General features: G+C 41.8%; 1 protein-coding gene across 3 annotated transcripts in view; it reads left to right on the top strand.

The window, feature by feature from the left end:
• Window positions 1-18,856, top strand: part of BCO2 (beta-carotene oxygenase 2) — a 39,705-nt gene extending 20,849 nt beyond the window's left edge. For all 3 annotated transcript variants that reach the window (XM_014459855.2, XM_023757896.1, XM_023757895.1), the window contains 5 exons: window positions 593-760; window positions 15,039-15,176; window positions 15,744-15,926; window positions 16,476-16,586; window positions 17,651-18,856. In XM_014459855.2, the coding sequence (XP_014315341.1) occupies window positions 593-760; window positions 15,039-15,176; window positions 15,744-15,926; window positions 16,476-16,586; window positions 17,651-17,764 (714 nt within the window). In that variant the 3' untranslated portion in view covers window positions 17,765-18,856. The remainder of the gene's footprint in view (window positions 1-592; window positions 761-15,038; window positions 15,177-15,743; window positions 15,927-16,475; window positions 16,587-17,650) is intronic.
• The last annotated feature ends 463 nt before the right edge of the window (window positions 18,857-19,319 follow it).

Genomic DNA, 19,319 nt, shown 5'->3' with positions numbered 1-19,319 from the left:
GCTCTATCCACTGAGCCAAGCTGTTTAGGGCAGCAGTGTTTTGTTTTGTTTTTATAAAATGTTTTTATTGATTTTTAGAGAGAGAGGAAGGGAGAGGAAGAGAGAGAGAAACATTGATGTGAGAGCAGAACGTCAATTGACTGCCTCCTGCCCGCTCCCTACCTGGGATCGAGCCTGCAACTTAGGCAGGTGTCCTGACTGGGAATCAAACTGGCAACCTTTTGGTGCATGGGACGATGCCCAGACAACTGAGCCACACCAGCCAGGGCAGCAGTGTTTTCTATTTAACCATGTAGAGTTCAGGATCTAAACACTGGAGTTAGTTGTAACAGTCAATTGATCTGTATTAAACAGCCCCAGTTTGTGGATTAATATGAGGTGAGATGGCTTAAGCAAGCAATGGTTAAATCTAGCATATTTGCTTCTACATTGCAAATTTTACCTTTTGCACCTATATGGCCTGTCACATAACAGGGAGAAATATTAATTCGAGCTTGGTGCATCTGTTCGCTAAAGAAAGAAGAAAAGAAAAGAAAGAAAAGAAGAGGAAAGAAAGGAAATGTCTCTTTCATTGTTTATATTTTCCCTGCAGCTTCTTCCAGGGATGTACTACAGTAAGCCTTTTGTTACTTTTCATCAAATCAATGCTTTTGAGGACCAGGACTGTGTTGTAATTGATTTGTGCTGTCAAGATAATGGAAGAAACCTAGAAGTTTACCAACTACAGAATCTTAGGAAAGCTGGGGAAGGGCTTGATCAGGTAAACATCTTTGATTTTCTGGTGTCATCAAAATAATTTTGAACTAGCCAAGTCCTGGTTTTGGCTATGTAACCTTAGAAATAGCTATTTCTCTTATCTCTTTGGCAAATATGGGAGGAGAATAGTTTAAAAGACACAGCTTTGTCGCTTATTCATTTAATACTTGTAAATAATTTGAAGTACTTACTTAATACCTAATAGAAAGCACGTAAAAAAAACCCCCAAGAGATGTTTTGAAGCTGTGATTATTTGCTGATTACACTTGACCACTAAATATATTTCAATTTACTGGAAGGGACAGCAAAATGGACCATAACTTTAATTCTCTGATAAAGTGTATCAGTTCATCTACCCGAAGATTTAACTTTTTTTTCTGATATTAAATCCAATTTAAGATTTTTCCTGGGGTATGTACTACAAACTATTTTTAGCTAGAGTTTTTTTTTAATTTTGTTTTATTGCTTAAAGTATTACAAAGAGTATTACATATGTCTCCTTCCCCCCCCCCCCCTTGACAATCCCCCGGCCTCCCCTACCCCCCAGTGTCTTATGTCCATTGGTTATGCTTATATGCATGCATACAAGCCCTTCGGTTCAACCCTTCCCCCCCCCCCAACCTCCCCAGCCTTCCCGCTGTAGTTTGACAGTCTGTTTGATGCTGCTCTGCCTCTGTATCTATTTTTGTTCATCAGTTTATAATGGTATTTATTATCCATAAATGAGTGAGATCATGTGGTATTTTTCTTTCATTGACTGGCTTATTTCTCTTAGCATAATGCTCTCCAGTTCCATCCATGCTGTTGCAAATGGTGAGTTCCTTCTTTTTTACAGCAGCATAGTATTCCATTGTGTAGATGTACCACAGTTTTCTAATCCATTCATCTGCTGATGGGCACTTAGGCTGTTTCCAGATCTTCGCTATGGTAAATTGTGCTGCTATGAACATAGGGATGCATATATCCTTTCTGATTGGTGTTTCTGGTTTCTTGGGGTATATTCCTAGAAGTGGGATCACTGGGTCAAATGGGAGTTCCATTTTTAACTTTTTGATGAAACTCCATACTGTCTTCCATAGTGGCTGCACCAGTCTGCATTCCCACCAGCAGTGCACGAGTATTCCCTTTTCTCCACATCCTCTCCAGCACTTGTCGTTTGTTGATTTGTTGATGATGGCCATTCTGACAGGTGTGAGATGGTACCTCATTGTTGTTTTGATTTGCATCTCTCGGATGATTAGTGACTTTGAGCATGTTTTCATATGTCTCTTGGCTTTCTGAATGTCCTCTTTTGAAAAGTGTCTATTTAGGTCCTTTGTCCATTTTTTGATTGGATTGTTTATCTTCCTTTTGTTAAGTTGTATGAGTTCCCTATAAATGTTGGAGATTAATAGCTAGAGTTTTATTTTGAAATCTTTTAAAAACATTGCTTTTAAAATTTACTTATACTTACTAATCTTATTTATGTTATTATAGCTGTTTGATAGGTCTTGAAAGCTGTAGTATAAGCCTGCTGACTTTTTTCTTTTTAAAAGGGTGCCTAAGTTTTTCTTGGCCTTTTGCATTTCCATAAATTCAATATATCAATCTTTTACTTTATGAATAAAACATTGTGTAACCTATTTCAGACATCTTCCTATGCTAAAGTCATAAAAATATTCTTTTATATTACTTTCCAGGAGAAGTTTTAATTCTAAAAATTAAGTATCCATATAGGTATTATTGCTCTAGACTCTATATTCAGTTCCACTGGTGTCTTGTGCCAGTACGACATTGTTCTAATTACTATCCCTGTATTAAAAAAATCTTGATGTTTAGTAGATCAAGTCCTTCTAATTTTTTTCTGTAGTGAGTGTTATGGTCATTCCTGGCCCTTTACAATTTTGTGTAAATTTTAGAGTCAACTTCACACACACACACACACACACACACACACACACACCCACACACACCCCACAAAAACAAAAAACTTGTCAGATTTTAATGTATTTGTTAGTTTTCTTTTTCTTGCTTATTTACTGGACTTCTAGTACAGTGTTGAATGTAAGTGGCATCTTTATCTACTTCCCAGTTTGAGAGGAAAACATTTCAACATTTTACCATTAAGAATGCTGTTTGCTGTAGATTAAAAAACACCTAATAGCTCGGCTGGTTTGGCTCAGTGGCTGAGCATCAACCCATGAACCAGGAGGTCACTGGTTCGATTCCAGGTCAGGGCACATGCCTGGGTTTGGACTTGATCATCAGTCAGGGGCATGCAAGAGGAAGCCAATCAATGATGTTTCTCTATCACCAATGTTTCTCTCTCTCTCTCTCTCTCTCTCTCTCTCTCTCTCTCTCTCTCTCAATAAAAACACATTAAAAACACCCCAACACTAACAGACTTTGCTTTCTAGAGAAGTTTTAGGTTTAAAGGAAAATAAGAAAGAAAATACAGCGAGTTTTCCATATAATCCCTTCCTTTTATCTCGCCAATTTCTCCTGTTATTAACATCTGCCTGGTGTGGTTCGTTGGTTATAACCGATGAACTAATATTGATACTCTATTACTAAAGTCCATAGTTTACATTAGAGTCACTCTGTCTGCTGTGCATTCTATAGGTTTTAACAAATGCATATTGTCATGTATCCACCTTTATAGTATAATTTCAGCACCCTAAAACGACCGTATTCCACCTATTCTTTTTTTAAATTTTAAATTCTTTATTGTTTAAAGTATTACATATAGTATTACAATGTCTCCTTTTTCCCCCATTGAGCTCTCCCCAGCCACCCCTACCCCCCAGCACATGCCCTCACCCCCCTAGTGTCTGTGTCCATTGGTTATGCTTATATGCATGCATACAAGTCCTTTGGTTGGTCTCTTATCCCCCCACCCCCAAACCTATTCTTTTTTAAAAAATTATTATCGACAGTATTGCAGATATCCCCCATTTCCCCTCCTCCCTTTGCCCACCTCCACCCAGCCTTCCCTTTTTCCAGGTATTTAAAAATAATTTTTATTTTTATTCTACCTATTCTTACCTCCTCAGTTCCCTCACCCTTGGCAACTACTAATCTTTTTACTGTCTCTATAGTTTTTCCTTTTCCAGAATGTCATATAGTTGGAGTATACAGTATGTAGCCTTTTCAGACTGGCTTCTTTCACCTAACAATATGCCTTTAAGGTTTCTCCATGTCTTTTAGTGGCTTCATAGCTAATTTCTTTTCATTGCTAAATAATATTCTAGTGTATGAATGTACCACACCTTGCCCATTTACCTGTGGAAAAAATATCTTGGTTGATTTCCATTTTTGGCACTTATGAATAAAATTGCTATAAACATTTATCTGCAGGTTTCAACTGTGTCTATTCTGCTCTTAAACCTAGCCACCAAGTTCTTCAACTCATTGCATTTTTCAGTTCTAGAATTTTGATTTTGTTTTCTTTTATAATTTCTAGTTCTGTGCTATAATGCTTGATGTAAAAGATTTTCCTTAAACATATTTAGAATAAAGTCTGATAACTCTATTATCTGGATTCCCTGTGGCTTTGTTTCTATCATCTGTTGTTTACTCTTTTTTTCTATCATGCTCTCTTGCTTTCTCATAGGTTGGTTAATTTTTATCATATACAGAATATTGTGTTTAAAAATTGTAGAAATATTTTGAGATCCAGGATTTTGTTATCTTCCTTTAGAGATTTTCATTTGTTTCTGGCAGATGGCTAGGGTACATTATCAATTCCAGATATTCTTTTTGTTTTAATTTTATTTTTTGATTATACTTTACATTCAACACTTTTTTTGTATTAGTTTCAGGAGTACAACACAGTGGAAAGACATTCATATAGGTTACAAAGTGATCCCTCTGATAATTCAAGTGCCCACCTGGCACCATAGTTATTACAATACTAGAGGCCTGGTGCACAAAAATTTGTGCACTCGGGGGGGAGGGGGGGTTCCTCAGCCCAGCCTGTGCTCTCTCGCAGTCTGGGACCCCTCGGGAGATAACGACCTGTTGGCTTAGGCCTGCTCCCGGGTGGCAGAGGGCAGGCCCAATCCCTAGGTGCAGCCCCTGGTCGGGCTCAGAGCAGGGCTGATTGGGGAGTTGGAGCGCCGCCCCCTGTCATGCACAGAGCAGAGCGGATCGGGAGGTTGCGATGCCACCCTCAGTCATGCTCAGGATAGGGCCGATTGGGGGGTTGGGGCACCGCCCCCTGTCACACTCAAGGCAGGGTCGATGGGGAGGTTGCGGCGCTACCCCCTGTCACGCACAGAGCAGGGCCAATCAGGGGGTTAGGGCGCTGCCCCCTGTCACTCACAGAGCAGGGCCCATCAGGGGGGGTTGGGGCTCCGTACCCTGTCACGCACAGAGCAGGGGTCGATCAGGGGGTTGGGGAGCTCCCCCCTGTCACACACAGAGCAGGGCTGATCAGGGGGTTGAGGAGCTTCCCCCCTGTCACTCACAGAGTAGGGCCGATTAGGGGAGTTGGGGCACCGCCCCCTGTCACACACAGAGCAGGGCAGATCAGGGGGTTGGGGCGCTGCACCCTGTCACACTCAGGGCAGGGCCGATGGGGAGGGTTATGGCTCTACCCCATCACACACAGAGCAGGGCTGATCAGGGGGTTGGGGCGCCGCCACTGTCACACTCAGGGCAGGGCCGATGGGGAGGTTATGGCTCTACCCCGTCACACACAGAGCAGGGCTGATCAGGGGGTTGGGGCGCCGCACCCTGTCACACACAGAGCCGCAGGGCGATCAGGGGGTTGGGGAGCTCCCCCCATCAGGCACAGAGCAGGGCTGATCAGGGGGTTGGGGTGCCTTCCCCCGCCTCCTGTCAAACACAGAGCTGCAGGGCGATCAGGGGGTTTGGGCACTGACCCCTGTCACGCTGATCCCGGTGCTGGGAGGCCTCTCGGCTCCGCTGATCCCGGTGCTGGGAGGCATATTACCCTTTTACTATATAGGATAGAGGCCTGGTGCACAGGTGGGGGCCGGCTGGTTTGCCCTGAAGGGTGTCCTGGATCAGGGTGGGGGTCCCCACTGGAGTGCCTGGCCAGCCTGGGTGAGGGGCTGATGGCTGTTTGCAGCTGGTCACACCCCCTTCAGGGTGGGGGTCCCCACTGGGGTGCCTGGCCAGTCTGGGTGAGGGGCTGAGGGCTGTTTTCAGGCTGCCGGGTGACTGAAGCTCCCAACCGCTCCTTTTTTTCTTTTTTCTTTTTTATTCTGGGCCAGCTTTAGCTCTGAGGCTTGGCTCCAGCTCTGAGACCTCGGCTGCTGAAAGCAGGTATCTGGTTTGTTTGAGTTCTATAATCGAAACACTGTTTCAACTCCAGCTCTGAGATCCTGGCTGGCTGAAAGCAGGTTTCTGGAGCTTGTTTAGCTTCTATATTTGTAACAATGTTTCAAACTGCAAGCTCAGAGGCTGGCAGCGGCAGGCTGGGAACGTTGGCTTCCTCCGTCACTGAAGCACGCAAGCCTACTGTTCGCTTCAAGCTGCCTGGCTGCCGGCCGCCATCTTGGCTGGCAGTTAATTTGCATATTGCCCTGATTAGCCAATGGGAAGGGTAGCGGCGGTACGGCTAATTACCATGTTTCTCTTTTATTAGATAGGACTAGAGGCCCAGTGCACGAAATTCCTGCACTGGTACGGTCCCTAACAGCTGCCGGCTGCTGGGCAGGTACTCCCTCCCTTCCCTTGGCTGGCTCCACCCTCTGGTCGAACTTCCAGAGGAACTCCCGGTCGAGGGGACAATTTGCATACTATGCTTTTATTATGTAGGATTGTTAACTATATTCCCTGTGCTTTACCTGACATCATATACCTATTTTGTGGCTACCAATTAGTACTTCTTAATCTTATCACCCTTTTTTACCCCATCCCTCAAAATGGCCTCCATTAGTTTGTTTTCTGTAACTATAAATCTGTTTCTGTTTTGTTTTTTAGATTCTACATATAAGTAATATCTTACAGTATTTGTCTCTGTCTGGCTTATTTTACTTAGCATAATACCTAGGTCCATCCATGCTATCACAAATGGTAAGATTTCATTATTTATTTATTTATTAGATTTCATTATTTTTTCATGGCTGAGTAATATTTCATTATATATATACCATAACTTAAAAAATATTTTTATTGATTTTTAAAGAGAGAGAGGGGAAGGGAGAGAAAGAGAGAGAAAAATATTGATTGGCTGCCTCCAGCATGCCCCCTACTGGGTCATAAGGAAGTTCCATTTTCAATTTTTTGAGGAGCTGTCACACTTTTTTCCATAGTGGTTGTACCAAACTGCATTCCTACCAACAATGCACTAGGGTTCCCTTTTCTCCACATCTTCACCAACATTTGTTGTGTGTTGATTTATGGATGATCACCATTCTGACAGGTGTGAGGTGATATCTCATTATCATTTTAATTTGCATTTCTCTGATGACTAGTGATGTTGAGAGCAACTTTCATATGTTTATTGACCATCTGTGTGTCCTTTTAGAAGTGTCTATTCAGGTCTTCTGCCCATTTTTTAATTGGGTTGTGTGTTTTTCTGGTTTGAGTTGTCTGAATTCTTTATATATTTTGGATACACTATTAACCCCTTATCAAATGTTTTATTAGTGAATACCTTCTCCCATTTAGTAGGTTTTCTTTGTTTTGTTGTTAATTCTAGATATTCTTTTTTTAAAAACAGCTTCATTCGAGGATAGGAAGGGGGGAGAGAGAGAGAGAGAGAGAGAGAGAGAGAGAGAGAGAGAGAGAAACATCTAATGGTTGCCTCCAGTATGCATCCCAACAGGAGTTCAAACCTGAAACCTAGGTATTTGCCCTGACCAGGAATTGAACCCAGAACTTTTTGGTGAAAGGGAAGATGTGCCAACCAACCGAACCACCTGGATAGGGCCCAGATATTCTTCTTCTTTTTTTTAAATCCTCACCTGAGGATATTTTTCCATTGATTTCTAGAGAGTGGAAAGGAGGGAGGGAGAAAGGATGGGAAGAGAGAGAGAAACATCCATGGGAGAAAGACACATCAATTGGTTGCCTCCCGCATGTGCCTCTACTGGGGCTGGGGAACTTGCAACTGAGGTATGTTCCCTTGACGGGAATTGAACCCAGACTCTTCAGTTCACAGGCTGATGCTCTAATCACTGAGAAAACTGACCAGGGCAGGCCCAGATACTCTTCTTTTTAAAAAATCTTTATTGATGAAAGTATTACAGATGTCCCCCTTTCCCCCCCATTGTCCCCTTCCACCCGGTTCCTGCCCCACCCCAGGCCTTTACCACCCTATTGTCTGTGTCCATAGGTAAGATCTTTGGTTAATCTCTTCCTGTCCGCCTGCTCCCCTTCCCTCTGGGATTTGTCAGTCTTTCCCATGCTTCCATGCCTCTAATTATGTTTTATTCACCAATTTATTTGTTCATTAAATTTCTTGTTTGTTTATTCTGATTTTTAGATTCTATTGTTGATGGATATGTATTTGTTGCCATTTTATTTTTCATATTTCCCCCCCTTTCCTCCTCCTCCTCCTCCTCCTCTTCCTTTTTCTTCAATAATATGCTTCAACATTTCATGTAATACTGGTTTGGTGGTGATGAACTCCTTTAGCTTTTTTGTTTTGTTTGTGAAGCTCTTTATCTGACCCTCAATTCTAAATGAGAGCTTGCTGGCTAGTGTAATCTTTGTTGTAGATCCTTGCTATTCATCACTTTGAGTATTTCTTCCCAGTTCCTTCTGGCCTGCCAAGTTTCTGTTGAGAAATCAGCTGACAGTGATATGGGCGTTTCCTTGTATGCAACTGATTTTCTCTTGCTGCTTTTAAGATTCTCTCTGTCTTTAACCCTTGGAAATTTATTTATTTATCTGTTCATTTATTTATTTATTTATATCTTTATTGATTTTAGATAGGAAGGGAGAGGGAGAGAGAGATAGAAACATCAATGATGAGAGAGAATCGTTGATCAGCTGCTTCCCACATGACCCCTACTGGGGATTGAGCCACAACCTGGGCATATGCCCTTGACCAGAATTTACCTGGGACCCGTCAGTCTGCAGACTGACACTCTATCCACTGAGCCAAACTGGCTAGGGCTAACTTTGGCATTTTAATTATGATTTGTCTTACTGTGGGCCTCTTTGGGTTCCTCTTGTTTGGGACTCTCTGGGCTTCCTGGACTTGTAAGTCTATTTCTTTTACTAGGTAGGGGAAGTTTTCTGTCATTATTTCTTCAAATAGGTTTTCAATAACTTGCTCTCTTTCTTCCCCTTCTGGCAACCTATAATGTGAATGTTGGTATGCTTGAAGTTGTCCCAGGGGCCCCTTACGCTTTCTTCATATTTTTGGATTCTTTTTTAAAAATTCTTTATTGTTCAAAGTACAATTCATATGTCTCCTTTTCCCCCCATTGACCTCTCCTAGCCTGCTCCCACCCCTCAGCACAGGCCCCTGCCCCCACTGTCTGTGTCCATTGGTTACGCTTATATGCATGCATACAAGTCCTTTGGTTGATCTCTCACCCCTTTTGCACCCCGCCCCCCCCCCGCCAATCCCCTGCTTTCCCTCTGTAGTTTGATAGTCTGTTCGTTGCTTCTCTGTCTCTGGATCTATTTTTGTTCATCAATTTATGTTGTTCATTATATTCCACAAATGAGTGAGATCATGTGATACTTATCTTTCTCCAACTGGCTTATTTCACTTTAGCACAGTGCCCTCCAGATCCATCCATGCTGTTGTAAATGGTAAGGGTTCTTTCTTTTTTACAGCAGTGTAGTCTTCCATTGTGTAGATGTACCACCGTTTTTTAATCCACTCATCTCCTGATGGGCACTTAGGCTGTTTACAATAATTAAGATTTATTGTAAATTGTGCTGCTATGAACATAGGAGTGCACATATTCTTTCTGATTGGTGTTTCTGATTTCTTGGGATATATTCCTAGAAGTGGGATTACTGGGTCAAATTGGAGTTCAATTTTAATTTTTTGAGTAAACTCTATAGTGTTTTCCACAGTGGCTGCACCAGTCTTTAATCCCACCAGCAGTCCACGAGGGTTCCTTTTTGTCCACATCCTCACTAGCACTTTTGTTTGTTAATTTGTGATGATAGCCATTCTGACAGGTGTGAGATGATACCTCATTGTCGTTTTGATTTGCATTTCTCGGATAGTGACTTTAAGAATTTTTTCTTGTGCTTCTTGGCCTCCTGTATGTCCACTTTTGAAAAGTGTCTATTTAGATCCTTTGTCCATTTTAAAATAGATTTTTATTGATTTCAAAGAGGAAGGGGGAGGGAGAGAGAGATGGAAACATCAATGATGAGAGAGAAGCATTGGTCGGCTGCCTCCTGTTCACTGCACACGGGGGATCGAGCCTATAACCTAGGCCTGTGCCCTGACCAGGAATTTAACCTCCTGGTTCATAGGTTGATGCTCAACCACTGGGCCACACAGGCTGGGCTCTTTTGTCCATTTTTTGATTGGATTGTTTATCTTTCTTTTGTTAAGTTGTATGAGTTCCCTATAAATTTTGGAGAGTAAACCCTTATCAGATGTAACATTGTCAAATATGTTCTCCCATATAGTGGGCTCTCTTGTTTAGTTGATGGTTTCTTTTGCTGTGCATAAGCTTTTTATTTTGATGTAGTCCCATTTGTTTATTTTCTCTGTAGTTTCTATTATCCTAGGACCGTGGTCGGCAAAATGTGGCTCGAGAGCCACATGGGGCTCTTTGGCCCCTTGAGTGTGGCTCTTCCTAAGCCGTAGGAGTACCCTAATTAAGTTAATAACAATGTACCTACCTATATAGTTTAAGTTTAAAAAATTTGGCTCTCAAAAGAAATTTCAATCGTTGTACTGTTGATATTTGGCTCTGTTGACTAATGAGTTTGCCGACCACTGTCTAGGAGAGTGATGGCAAACCTATGACATGCGTGTCAGAGGTGACACATGAACTCATTTTTTTGGTTGATTTTTCTTTGTTAAATGACATTTAAATATATAAAACAAATATCAAAAAAATAAGTCTTTGTTTTACTATGGTTGCAAATATCAAAAAATTTCTATATGTGACACGGCACCAGAGTTAAGTTAGGGTTTTTCAAAATGCTGACATGCCAAGCTCAAAAGGTTCACCATCACTGGTCTAGGAGATGTATCAGTAAATTGGATTCCTTTTTCTTTTTGCTCTTCTGATTGGGTGCTTTTTGCTTCCTCATATTCCAAATGATTGATTTGATCCTCAGAGTTCTTTAGTGTACAGTTGAATCCCTGTAAATTGTTCTTTATTTCAGTTAGTGTATGCTTAATTTCTCACTGGTCCTTTTTCATGTCTTGACATTTTCACTAAGAACCTTGAAAGTCTCATCAAGATCTCATCAAGATCCTTGATGAGACTTTCAACTATGGTTTTAAACTCTGTATCCAGTAGTTTGCTTTCTTCTATTTCTTTCATTTGTGACATGTTTTTTTTGTCTCCCCATTTTGGCTGCTTCCTTGTGTTTGTTTCTATATATTAGGTAGAATTGCTATGTCTCCTGGAATTGGTAGTGGCCTTGTGTAGTCGATGTCCTGTAGGGGCCAGTGGCTCAGCCTTGCCAGTCACTTGAGCTGGGCACTCTAGGTGCATCCCTGTGTGGGCTGTGTGTACAGTCTTGTAGTTGAGCATTGATTGCTGTTGGTGTCTCTGGGAGGAGTTGACCTCCAGACCAATTGTGTGAGGACCAGCTGCTACTACAGTGGGAGAGCTGCTATGCAGGAGGTGAGGCCCAGCTGTGAAGCAAGGCAGGCTGGTGCTAGTGGGGATCTTGGGCCTTTTATTGATGCTGACACAAGCTGCAGCTTGTTTGAGAGATTTAGTAAAGTCTGAAGCCTGAGCCAAGACAGGCCATTCATATGGAAAAGCCACTGCAAACAGCTTGGGTGGGGCTGCAAATTGGATGGGACAGGTCTCAGGGAATCCCCAGGATGGAATAAACTGTGTGGGCCAGGCTGATGGAAACTCAGATATGGCTGCCAGTCAGCCCTGTGACAGGGGACGTCTCAACACAGGAACAATGACCCTTACTAGCACCCCTGTCTAGGAGAAAGCTGCCACCAAGTTCCTGCCCTGATGCAAGACAGCTCACTTTCTCCCTGTATGTGACTGGGTCCCTCAGAGTCACCTGGTGCTGGAGCTCAGAGGAAGTGAGTCTGAGTACGTTCATGTGTTGGCCCTTTAAAAGGAACATCTGGGTCTCCAGCAGCCTCTGTGTCCCTCAGCCACAATTCCCACTGGTTTTTACAGCCTGTAGTTACGAGGACTTTTCTTCCCAGCTCTGGAACCCTGGTCTAGGGGTCTGGAGTGGGGCTGGGACCTCTTGTTCCTCATGGGCAGCCTCCATAGAGATGATCTCCCTCCCAGTTAAAAAACGACACATGTGGGTGTTGGACCAGCCTGTTCGGCACCTCCGCCCCTCCTACTCGTCTCAGTGTGCTTTCTTCTTTACTTCTCCAGTTGTAAGACTTCCATTCAGCCAGCTTTCAGGCAGTTCTGAATGATGGTTGTTCTGTATTTCAGTTGTAATTTTGATGTGGTTGTGGGAGGTGGCGAGTACAGGCATTTACCTACGCTGCCATCTTGGTTCTCTCTGGGTCTAGATAGTCTTAATCTTAATTTGAAGCATGATATAATCCCTGCAAGAGCCAGTGCATGGTAACTGGTGAAATCGGAATAAAGTTTGTGGATTATGTCAATGTAAATTTCCCAGTTGTGATATTGTGCTGTAGTTATGTAAGACATTGTAATTGGTGAAAAGGGATGAAGGATGCATTGTTTCTTTTTTCATGTGATAAAATATACATAACATAATATTTACTATTTTAACTATTTTAGGTGTACAATTCAGTGGCATGAAGTACTTTAACAATGTTGTGCAACCATCACCACTATCCATTTCCAGAACTGTTTCATCATTGCAAACAGAAATTCTGTACCCCTTAAATAACAGCTCTCTGTTCCCCCCTCTCCCCTTCTACTTTTTGTTTCTACAAGTCTGCCTGTTTTAGTTACCTCATATAAGTGGAATCATACAAGAATTATTTTGTGTCTGGCTTATTTCATTTAGCATAATCTTTTCAAGGTCATCCATGTTGTAACATGTATCAGAATCTCATTCCTTTTAAAGGTTGAATAATATATATACACATACCACATTTTATTTATCTGTTGGTGGACATTTGAGTTGTTTTTACTTTCTGGCTACTGTGAATAATACTGTTAAGAACATTGGAAAATAGTCCAGCTGGTGTGGTTCAGTGGTTGAGCATTGACCTATGAACCAGAAGGTCATGGATCGATTCCAGGTCAGGGCACATGTCTCGATTGTGGGCTTGATCCCCAGTAGGGGGCAGGTGATCAATGATTCTCTTTCATCACTGATGTTTCTCTTTCTCCCTCTCCCTTCCTCTCTGAAATCAATCAAAATATATTTTTAAAAAGGAACATTGGCATACAAGTATCTATTTTAGCCCCTATTTTCAATTCCCTTTGGTATTTACCTAGAATTTCTGGGTCATATGATAATTCTATGTTTAACTTTTTGAGGAACTGCCAAATGGTTTTCCATAGCAGCTGCACAATTTTACATTCCCACCAGCAATGTACAAGTGTTTCAATTTCTCCACGTTCTCACCAACACTGTTATTTTTTTTTACATTTTTATAATAGCCATCCTAATGAGTATGAAGTGTTATCTCATTGTGGCTTTGATACACATATTCCTAATGACCAATTCTGTTGAGCATCTTTTCATGTATTTATTGTCCATTTGTTTATCTTTGGTGAAATATATTTCTTTCAGTCCTTTGCCCATTTTAAAATCAATTGTTTTTCTGTATTCTTACAACTGCATGTGAATCTGCAATTATCTCAAAATAAAAAGTATGATAAAGAAATTGCTTGATTTTTCTCAGCCTTTAGCTGTCTTTTCCTAAAAGCATCTTATGCCCTTTGGGGAAAAAGTACCCCCAATATCTAGTTTATCTCCTCCCAAATCTCCACCCCATTTTTCTTCACTGCCTTTTTAGCTCAACAGTGCCTTCAAGCAGCTGTTTTAAACATTTTTGTCCAGCTTTTCTGTCTCTCCACATGACCTCATCTACCATTATTGGGAGTCTCTTTTTGTTCAGTTATGGTTTTGTAAAAGAAAAAAATATTTAAATAAATTTAAAAGTAATTAAAAAAACAAACTCTTCATGTAGTTTAAACATAACACTAAGTCTTTACTCAGTAAAAACATTTCTGCATGAGATGGAGATAATATGGACTAGGTATATGGGAGAAATGGCAGTTCGTTCTCCATCTTACAATATTTTATGGGAGAAAAATGTACTTAAAGCATTCTTATTATCAGAAAAAATACACTTATCTTATTAGAGTCTCTTACTTAAACATCACCTCTGCAGAGAGGCTATGTTGGGGGTCCCGCTTGATAATTCACTAGGAGGATTCACAGGCCCCAGAAAAATCAGTAAAAGAAAGAGGTGCAGGGGTGAAGTCTGGAGGAAACTGAATCCTTGGAGGCACGCATCTGGTTGTCCAGGGTTTTTTATTGGGGATCTTCACATAGACATATAGCCCCGCCATGGGCAATCTCAGTTACTGAAGCTCCAGACCCCACAGAGAAAGCAGGGGCTCGTTATAAATCACATTTCAGCATAAACTATCTGGATAAATAAGTACAGTGTGACCCAAGGCCTCAGGTATGAAACATACTTTTATCAGACAGATCAGTCCAAGGAAGAGCTTGGCTCCCAGGTGCCAGACAAGGGCCAGGCAGGAAAACAGGCCTTTCTTGAGAGTGTGCAGAGTCTGAGCAACCTATGCCTGCTAAATTAACCCTTTTCCGCCCAGAGGTCTATCCTGACCAAACCTGAAGAAGGAAGCAGCCCTTGTTACTCGCTAGTTCCCCATCCTGCGATATGTTTCTTAATGGCATTTATCACTGTCAGAACCTGGGCTATATAATCGTTTGTTTATTTGACACTAATTAGACAACATGTATTATTTACTGTCATTCTTTCTCCACTAGACAATAAGTTCCATGAGGCCAGAGGCTTTGTTTTGTTCACTGCGGTATTCCCAGTGTCTAAAACGGTACCTGTAGTAGGTACTCAACAGGTATTTGTTGTATAAATAAATGAGTAAAAATGATCATGTGTGCAATTACTTAGGAATGCCAATAATGTTGCCTGGATCTAAATTTTGGGACGTGCTGTCACTGTATGAATGACAAGTTCCTCATCCATTTACTTCTCTCCTGAACAGGTCTACAATTCAGTAGCCACATCTTTCCCTCGAAGGTTTGTTTTGCCCTTACGTGTCAGTTTGAACGCCCCTGAGGGAGAGAACCTCAGCCCGTTGTCCTACTCCTCGGCCAGTGCAGTGAAACAGGCTGATGGCAAGGTAGGCTCTGAGCAGATATTAGACGAAGACATTGGATGTTAGTGTCGTTTTTACTCACTGGCCATTTCCCACAGTGTTTGACGGACAGTAGGTTTCATAACATTCAGCTGAGCAGGCTCAGGTCCAGGTACATCGCTTGCACAAGAACCGCAGAATTCGGTTTGGGAGTGAGCACTGTTGTTTACTGCTCTCTTCTGTGTTTTGAAACAGATATACGCAACTTTCGAATGGTTGTAAAATGTTTAAATATTTGAGGTTGGTATTGACCACCCCTGCCTTTTAGATAATTTGTGCTTATCACACGCATCTTATTGGGTAGCTATCAATGTCTTAACTTTAGTAGAATAAAAAGCCCACTTGTACCTCCTATCAGCTTAGTCACAAAACCAGATAATCTTTTACGCATTTTTACCCATGATGGAAAGAAGAACAATATAAAAAATTACATAGGACCTCCATTTCCAGAGTGTTACCCGCCCCCCGCACCCCCCCCCTCCCCCCCGACTACACGGAAGAAAATAAGTGAAGATTAAGCAATCACTTACAAATCTTTTGGAACCTTTTCAGATTTGGTGCTCTTATGAAAATCTACACCCTGAGAACTTAGAACAGGAAGGAGGTGTTGAATTTCCCCAGATCAACTATGGCCAATTCTGTGGCAAAAAATATCGTTTCTTCTATGGCTGTGGCTTTCGGCATTTGATAGGGGATTCTCTGATCAAGGTTGATGTGGTGAACAAGACACTAAAGGTAATGAAAATCTCTTTTGTTTTCTAAACCCTGAAAGGACCTGCTCTGCCCTTGGAATGAGTTTCTGTTTAGATTAAGGTAGCTTTTGAGCTTCTCTAATATTTAAGCAGCTCAGCTATTTACTTTTATTAAATTTGAGAACCATGGAATCACCTAAGTAGGGGTATGTTCCCTCCAGGGAATCTAAATGAGTCACAAGCCCAGAAATAGAATTCTGAGCTTGATGTTATTTTGAGAGAAATCATGGGGCTAAGGTTGTTGGCATAACTATATTTCAGGTTGGTAGGAAATTACAATTTCACAAATTGTGTTTGATGATGATAGAATGTGCAGCTGCAAAAGCTCCCTCTCTCTCTCATATATTCAACTCAGTAAGTCTGTTTTTTGTGTGTTTTGTTGTTGTTGTTGGAATATTATATTGACAGCCAAATTCATGCTGGGAGGGGAAAAAAGCTATTGAAAGCTTCCAGCTCATAACTAACCTTCCAGCTCATAACTAAGCTTCCAGCTCATAACTAACCTTCAAATATTTTTTTGGGGGAGTTACAGGTTTGGAGAGAAGATGACTTTTATCCTTCAGAACCTGTTTTTGTTCCAGTACCAGGGACCAGTGAAGAAGATGGTGGGGTTATTCTTTCTGTGGTGATCACCCCCAATCAGGTAAATGTATTTCCCTGTTACCAATCAGAAAGAAAAGTAATTCTGGGCCTTTTGAGGGCTATATGAGGGATATATTCAGTGAAGCTGTCGATTTAGTCCAGTGTGGCACCTTCTCTTTTCTTCCCGTCCTTACCATTTATGTACCCTTTTATGATAATCCATACTTTTTATTGGTTTAAATTTCTATTTGTAGAACTATGGTAATTTATATTCGCATAGGAATGCAGTTACAAACTACTTTCAGACATATTATTTTATTTACCCATTAAAACAACTTTGTGGGATACCATTTACACATGTGGCATTTGTAACTTAAGGAAGCTGAGAGAGATTTGTATCAGATCTCATAGTAGTAAAGCCAGTATGTAACCCCAGTCTTCTGACTTCCAGTCTAATATTCATACCATCAGTGCTGCCAGTTTCGATTGAGTGACCCTAAAGTCTAATGTGGTGAAGCCCGGATCTGGTGCCTCAATAATATCTAACATCTCCTTTGGGGCAATCTTGTGGCAAACAGGCTCCCCTTGAATACCAGCTCTGACGAATCCATAGAGGCTGCCTGGGAGGTAGAACTCTAACCCTTTCAAAGGGCTTGGTGAGGAATGTTCTCTGATCAGTGAGTCAGGCCTGCCGTGGTTTAGGAGGGGTTAGTCCTAATACCATGTACTTGCCACTCCAGTATTCATACCAGGCAAGTTTCGGTCTGCCTTGCAGTGATATGTTTGGTCAGCTCCCAAGTAACACAAGATGGAGGGAGGCAATTCTAATTCGGAAGAAAGAACTTCCGTGAAACAGGTAAAAAGATCCTTAAACAATCACCTATGAAGGTGATGGATATAAACAATGTAATTTTTCCACTCTAGGTATGAGCTTCCCATTCACTCCAGTTCAGCAATTCAGCAAACATTTAGTGACTGGGCAGGCAAGGCGCTCTACTAGGTACTGAGGATAGCTATGAGATGAATAATACATGATCTCCCTCTTAGAAATTTTATAGCCTAGTGGAGGAGAGAGATATATTTTTAATAGAAAAAAAGGAATTTTTAATATTATTTCTTTTCTAGAATAAAAGCAACTTTCTCCTAGTCTTGGATGCCAAGAACTTTGAAGAACTGGGCCGAGCAGAGGTGCCTGTGCAAATGCCTTATGGGTTTCATGGCACCTTCATAGCCACCTGATGGAAGAACCATGAGGTCTGGGGACCAGGTTTAAAATGAATGTGCTCTGTACAAAAGAGAGACCGAAAAGGGCACCTTACTTTCCAAACCATAGACATCTGGTTTCTAAATTTCTATTAAAAAAAAAAAGAATTCAAGAAATAATTATGGTTTTATATTTTCTTAGGGCTCTTCCTTGAAAACACTGAGCAAGTGTTGATACCACTTTTTGAAGAGAGTTTTACATTTGTATTTACTTGATATATCTTCCTCTCGGCAACGAGAATGCATGAAAGGAAAACTAGAAGTGGGTCATTACCACCACCAGATAGGTAGGTGACAGAGACCCTCACACTTGGCAGAAGAAACCTGAATAATCATAGGTAGTGGAATATGAATATAGATCTGAAAAGCACCGGGTTTTTCTATCACAGCTTGCCTGTTACCACTGGCCTCAGGTGCTCAAGCAGACAGGAAGCCAGCGGTGTCACCCTGATGGCTTCCTTTAGACTGGCTGCTTCTCTGCAGTCCACAGCAGATGCCACTGCAGTTGGACCACCCGTGACCACCTCCCACCCTGCCCCTAGTTTGGCCTTGGCAGGGTGTTGTTTTGAAGTGTTACAGGATTCCAGGGCAGGAGGAATGGGGGAAGCTGAGAGAGGAAAATTAGGACAAGGCCAAACATTGTGGGTAATTTGCAACTGGCCTGCAAACAACAAACCAGTATCGTCCCCAGGACACTCTGGGAGCAAATAGTTAAAGACCTCCCTGCTGAGAGAATGCAGAAAGGGAGGGGGAAAGGGAAAGGAAAAAATGGCACTTTTACTCCCGAAGCAAAGCCAGCAGTCTCAGGGCTCAGCAAGAGAGAGTTGCCAGGATCCTGGGAAGACCACAACAGGAAAACCTTGAGACTTAACCTATACCAAGATACTCAGCAAAAGAATCTTCTGAAACCTACAGACAGGAGGAGGGTATATTACTCCTCGAACTTGCTCCAGACACTCGCTTTTCCGGATTAGCCGGGAAAGCCCATCTGTGCTCCAAGCCGGATGAGATAGAGTTGCTTGCTTTGCTTTGCTTTTTCAATAAAGGTGCATGCTTTAATCACTTTAATAAACTGGCTGTTCACAATGCAGTCAAGAGCTCTCCTATAAACTCATTTACATGAGAAGACAAGGATCGAGGTTAGGGACAGCCCTCTCCCACTAGCTCAGGGGGCTGTCCTGTCTGATAACACCTTTCTGGTGTCAGTGAGAGGTGCCTATAACAGAAGGACATTGCTAAAATCAGGCATTTATTCTAACCTCCAGGTGTCTAGTTCTTCAGAGATTAATGAAAAATCATTAGTTCTTCATTTATTTGGGCAACAGGTTGTACTAGAGACCACGTAATCTCCACATTTCTAAACCCCACCAGTTTTCACTAATAGCCCAAATCTGCCAGGGTTTGGCTCGGACGTCACACTCTTGCCAACACCCTCAAGTCAGGTTTCCATCTCTGATGTTCTTGATCAGTGAATTGGGCCATGGAGTGATTAAATATAATGTCTCACCTACGTGTTGAGATATGTGGATAG

This window comes from Myotis lucifugus, unplaced genomic scaffold, assembly GCF_000147115.1.
Source record: "Myotis lucifugus unplaced genomic scaffold, Myoluc2.0 scaffold_117, whole genome shotgun sequence".
Lineage (NCBI taxonomy): Eukaryota > Metazoa > Chordata > Mammalia > Chiroptera > Vespertilionidae > Myotis > Myotis lucifugus.
The sequence above is the reverse complement of the archived record's forward strand: the minus strand, read 5'-3'. Positions and strand labels throughout refer to the sequence as shown.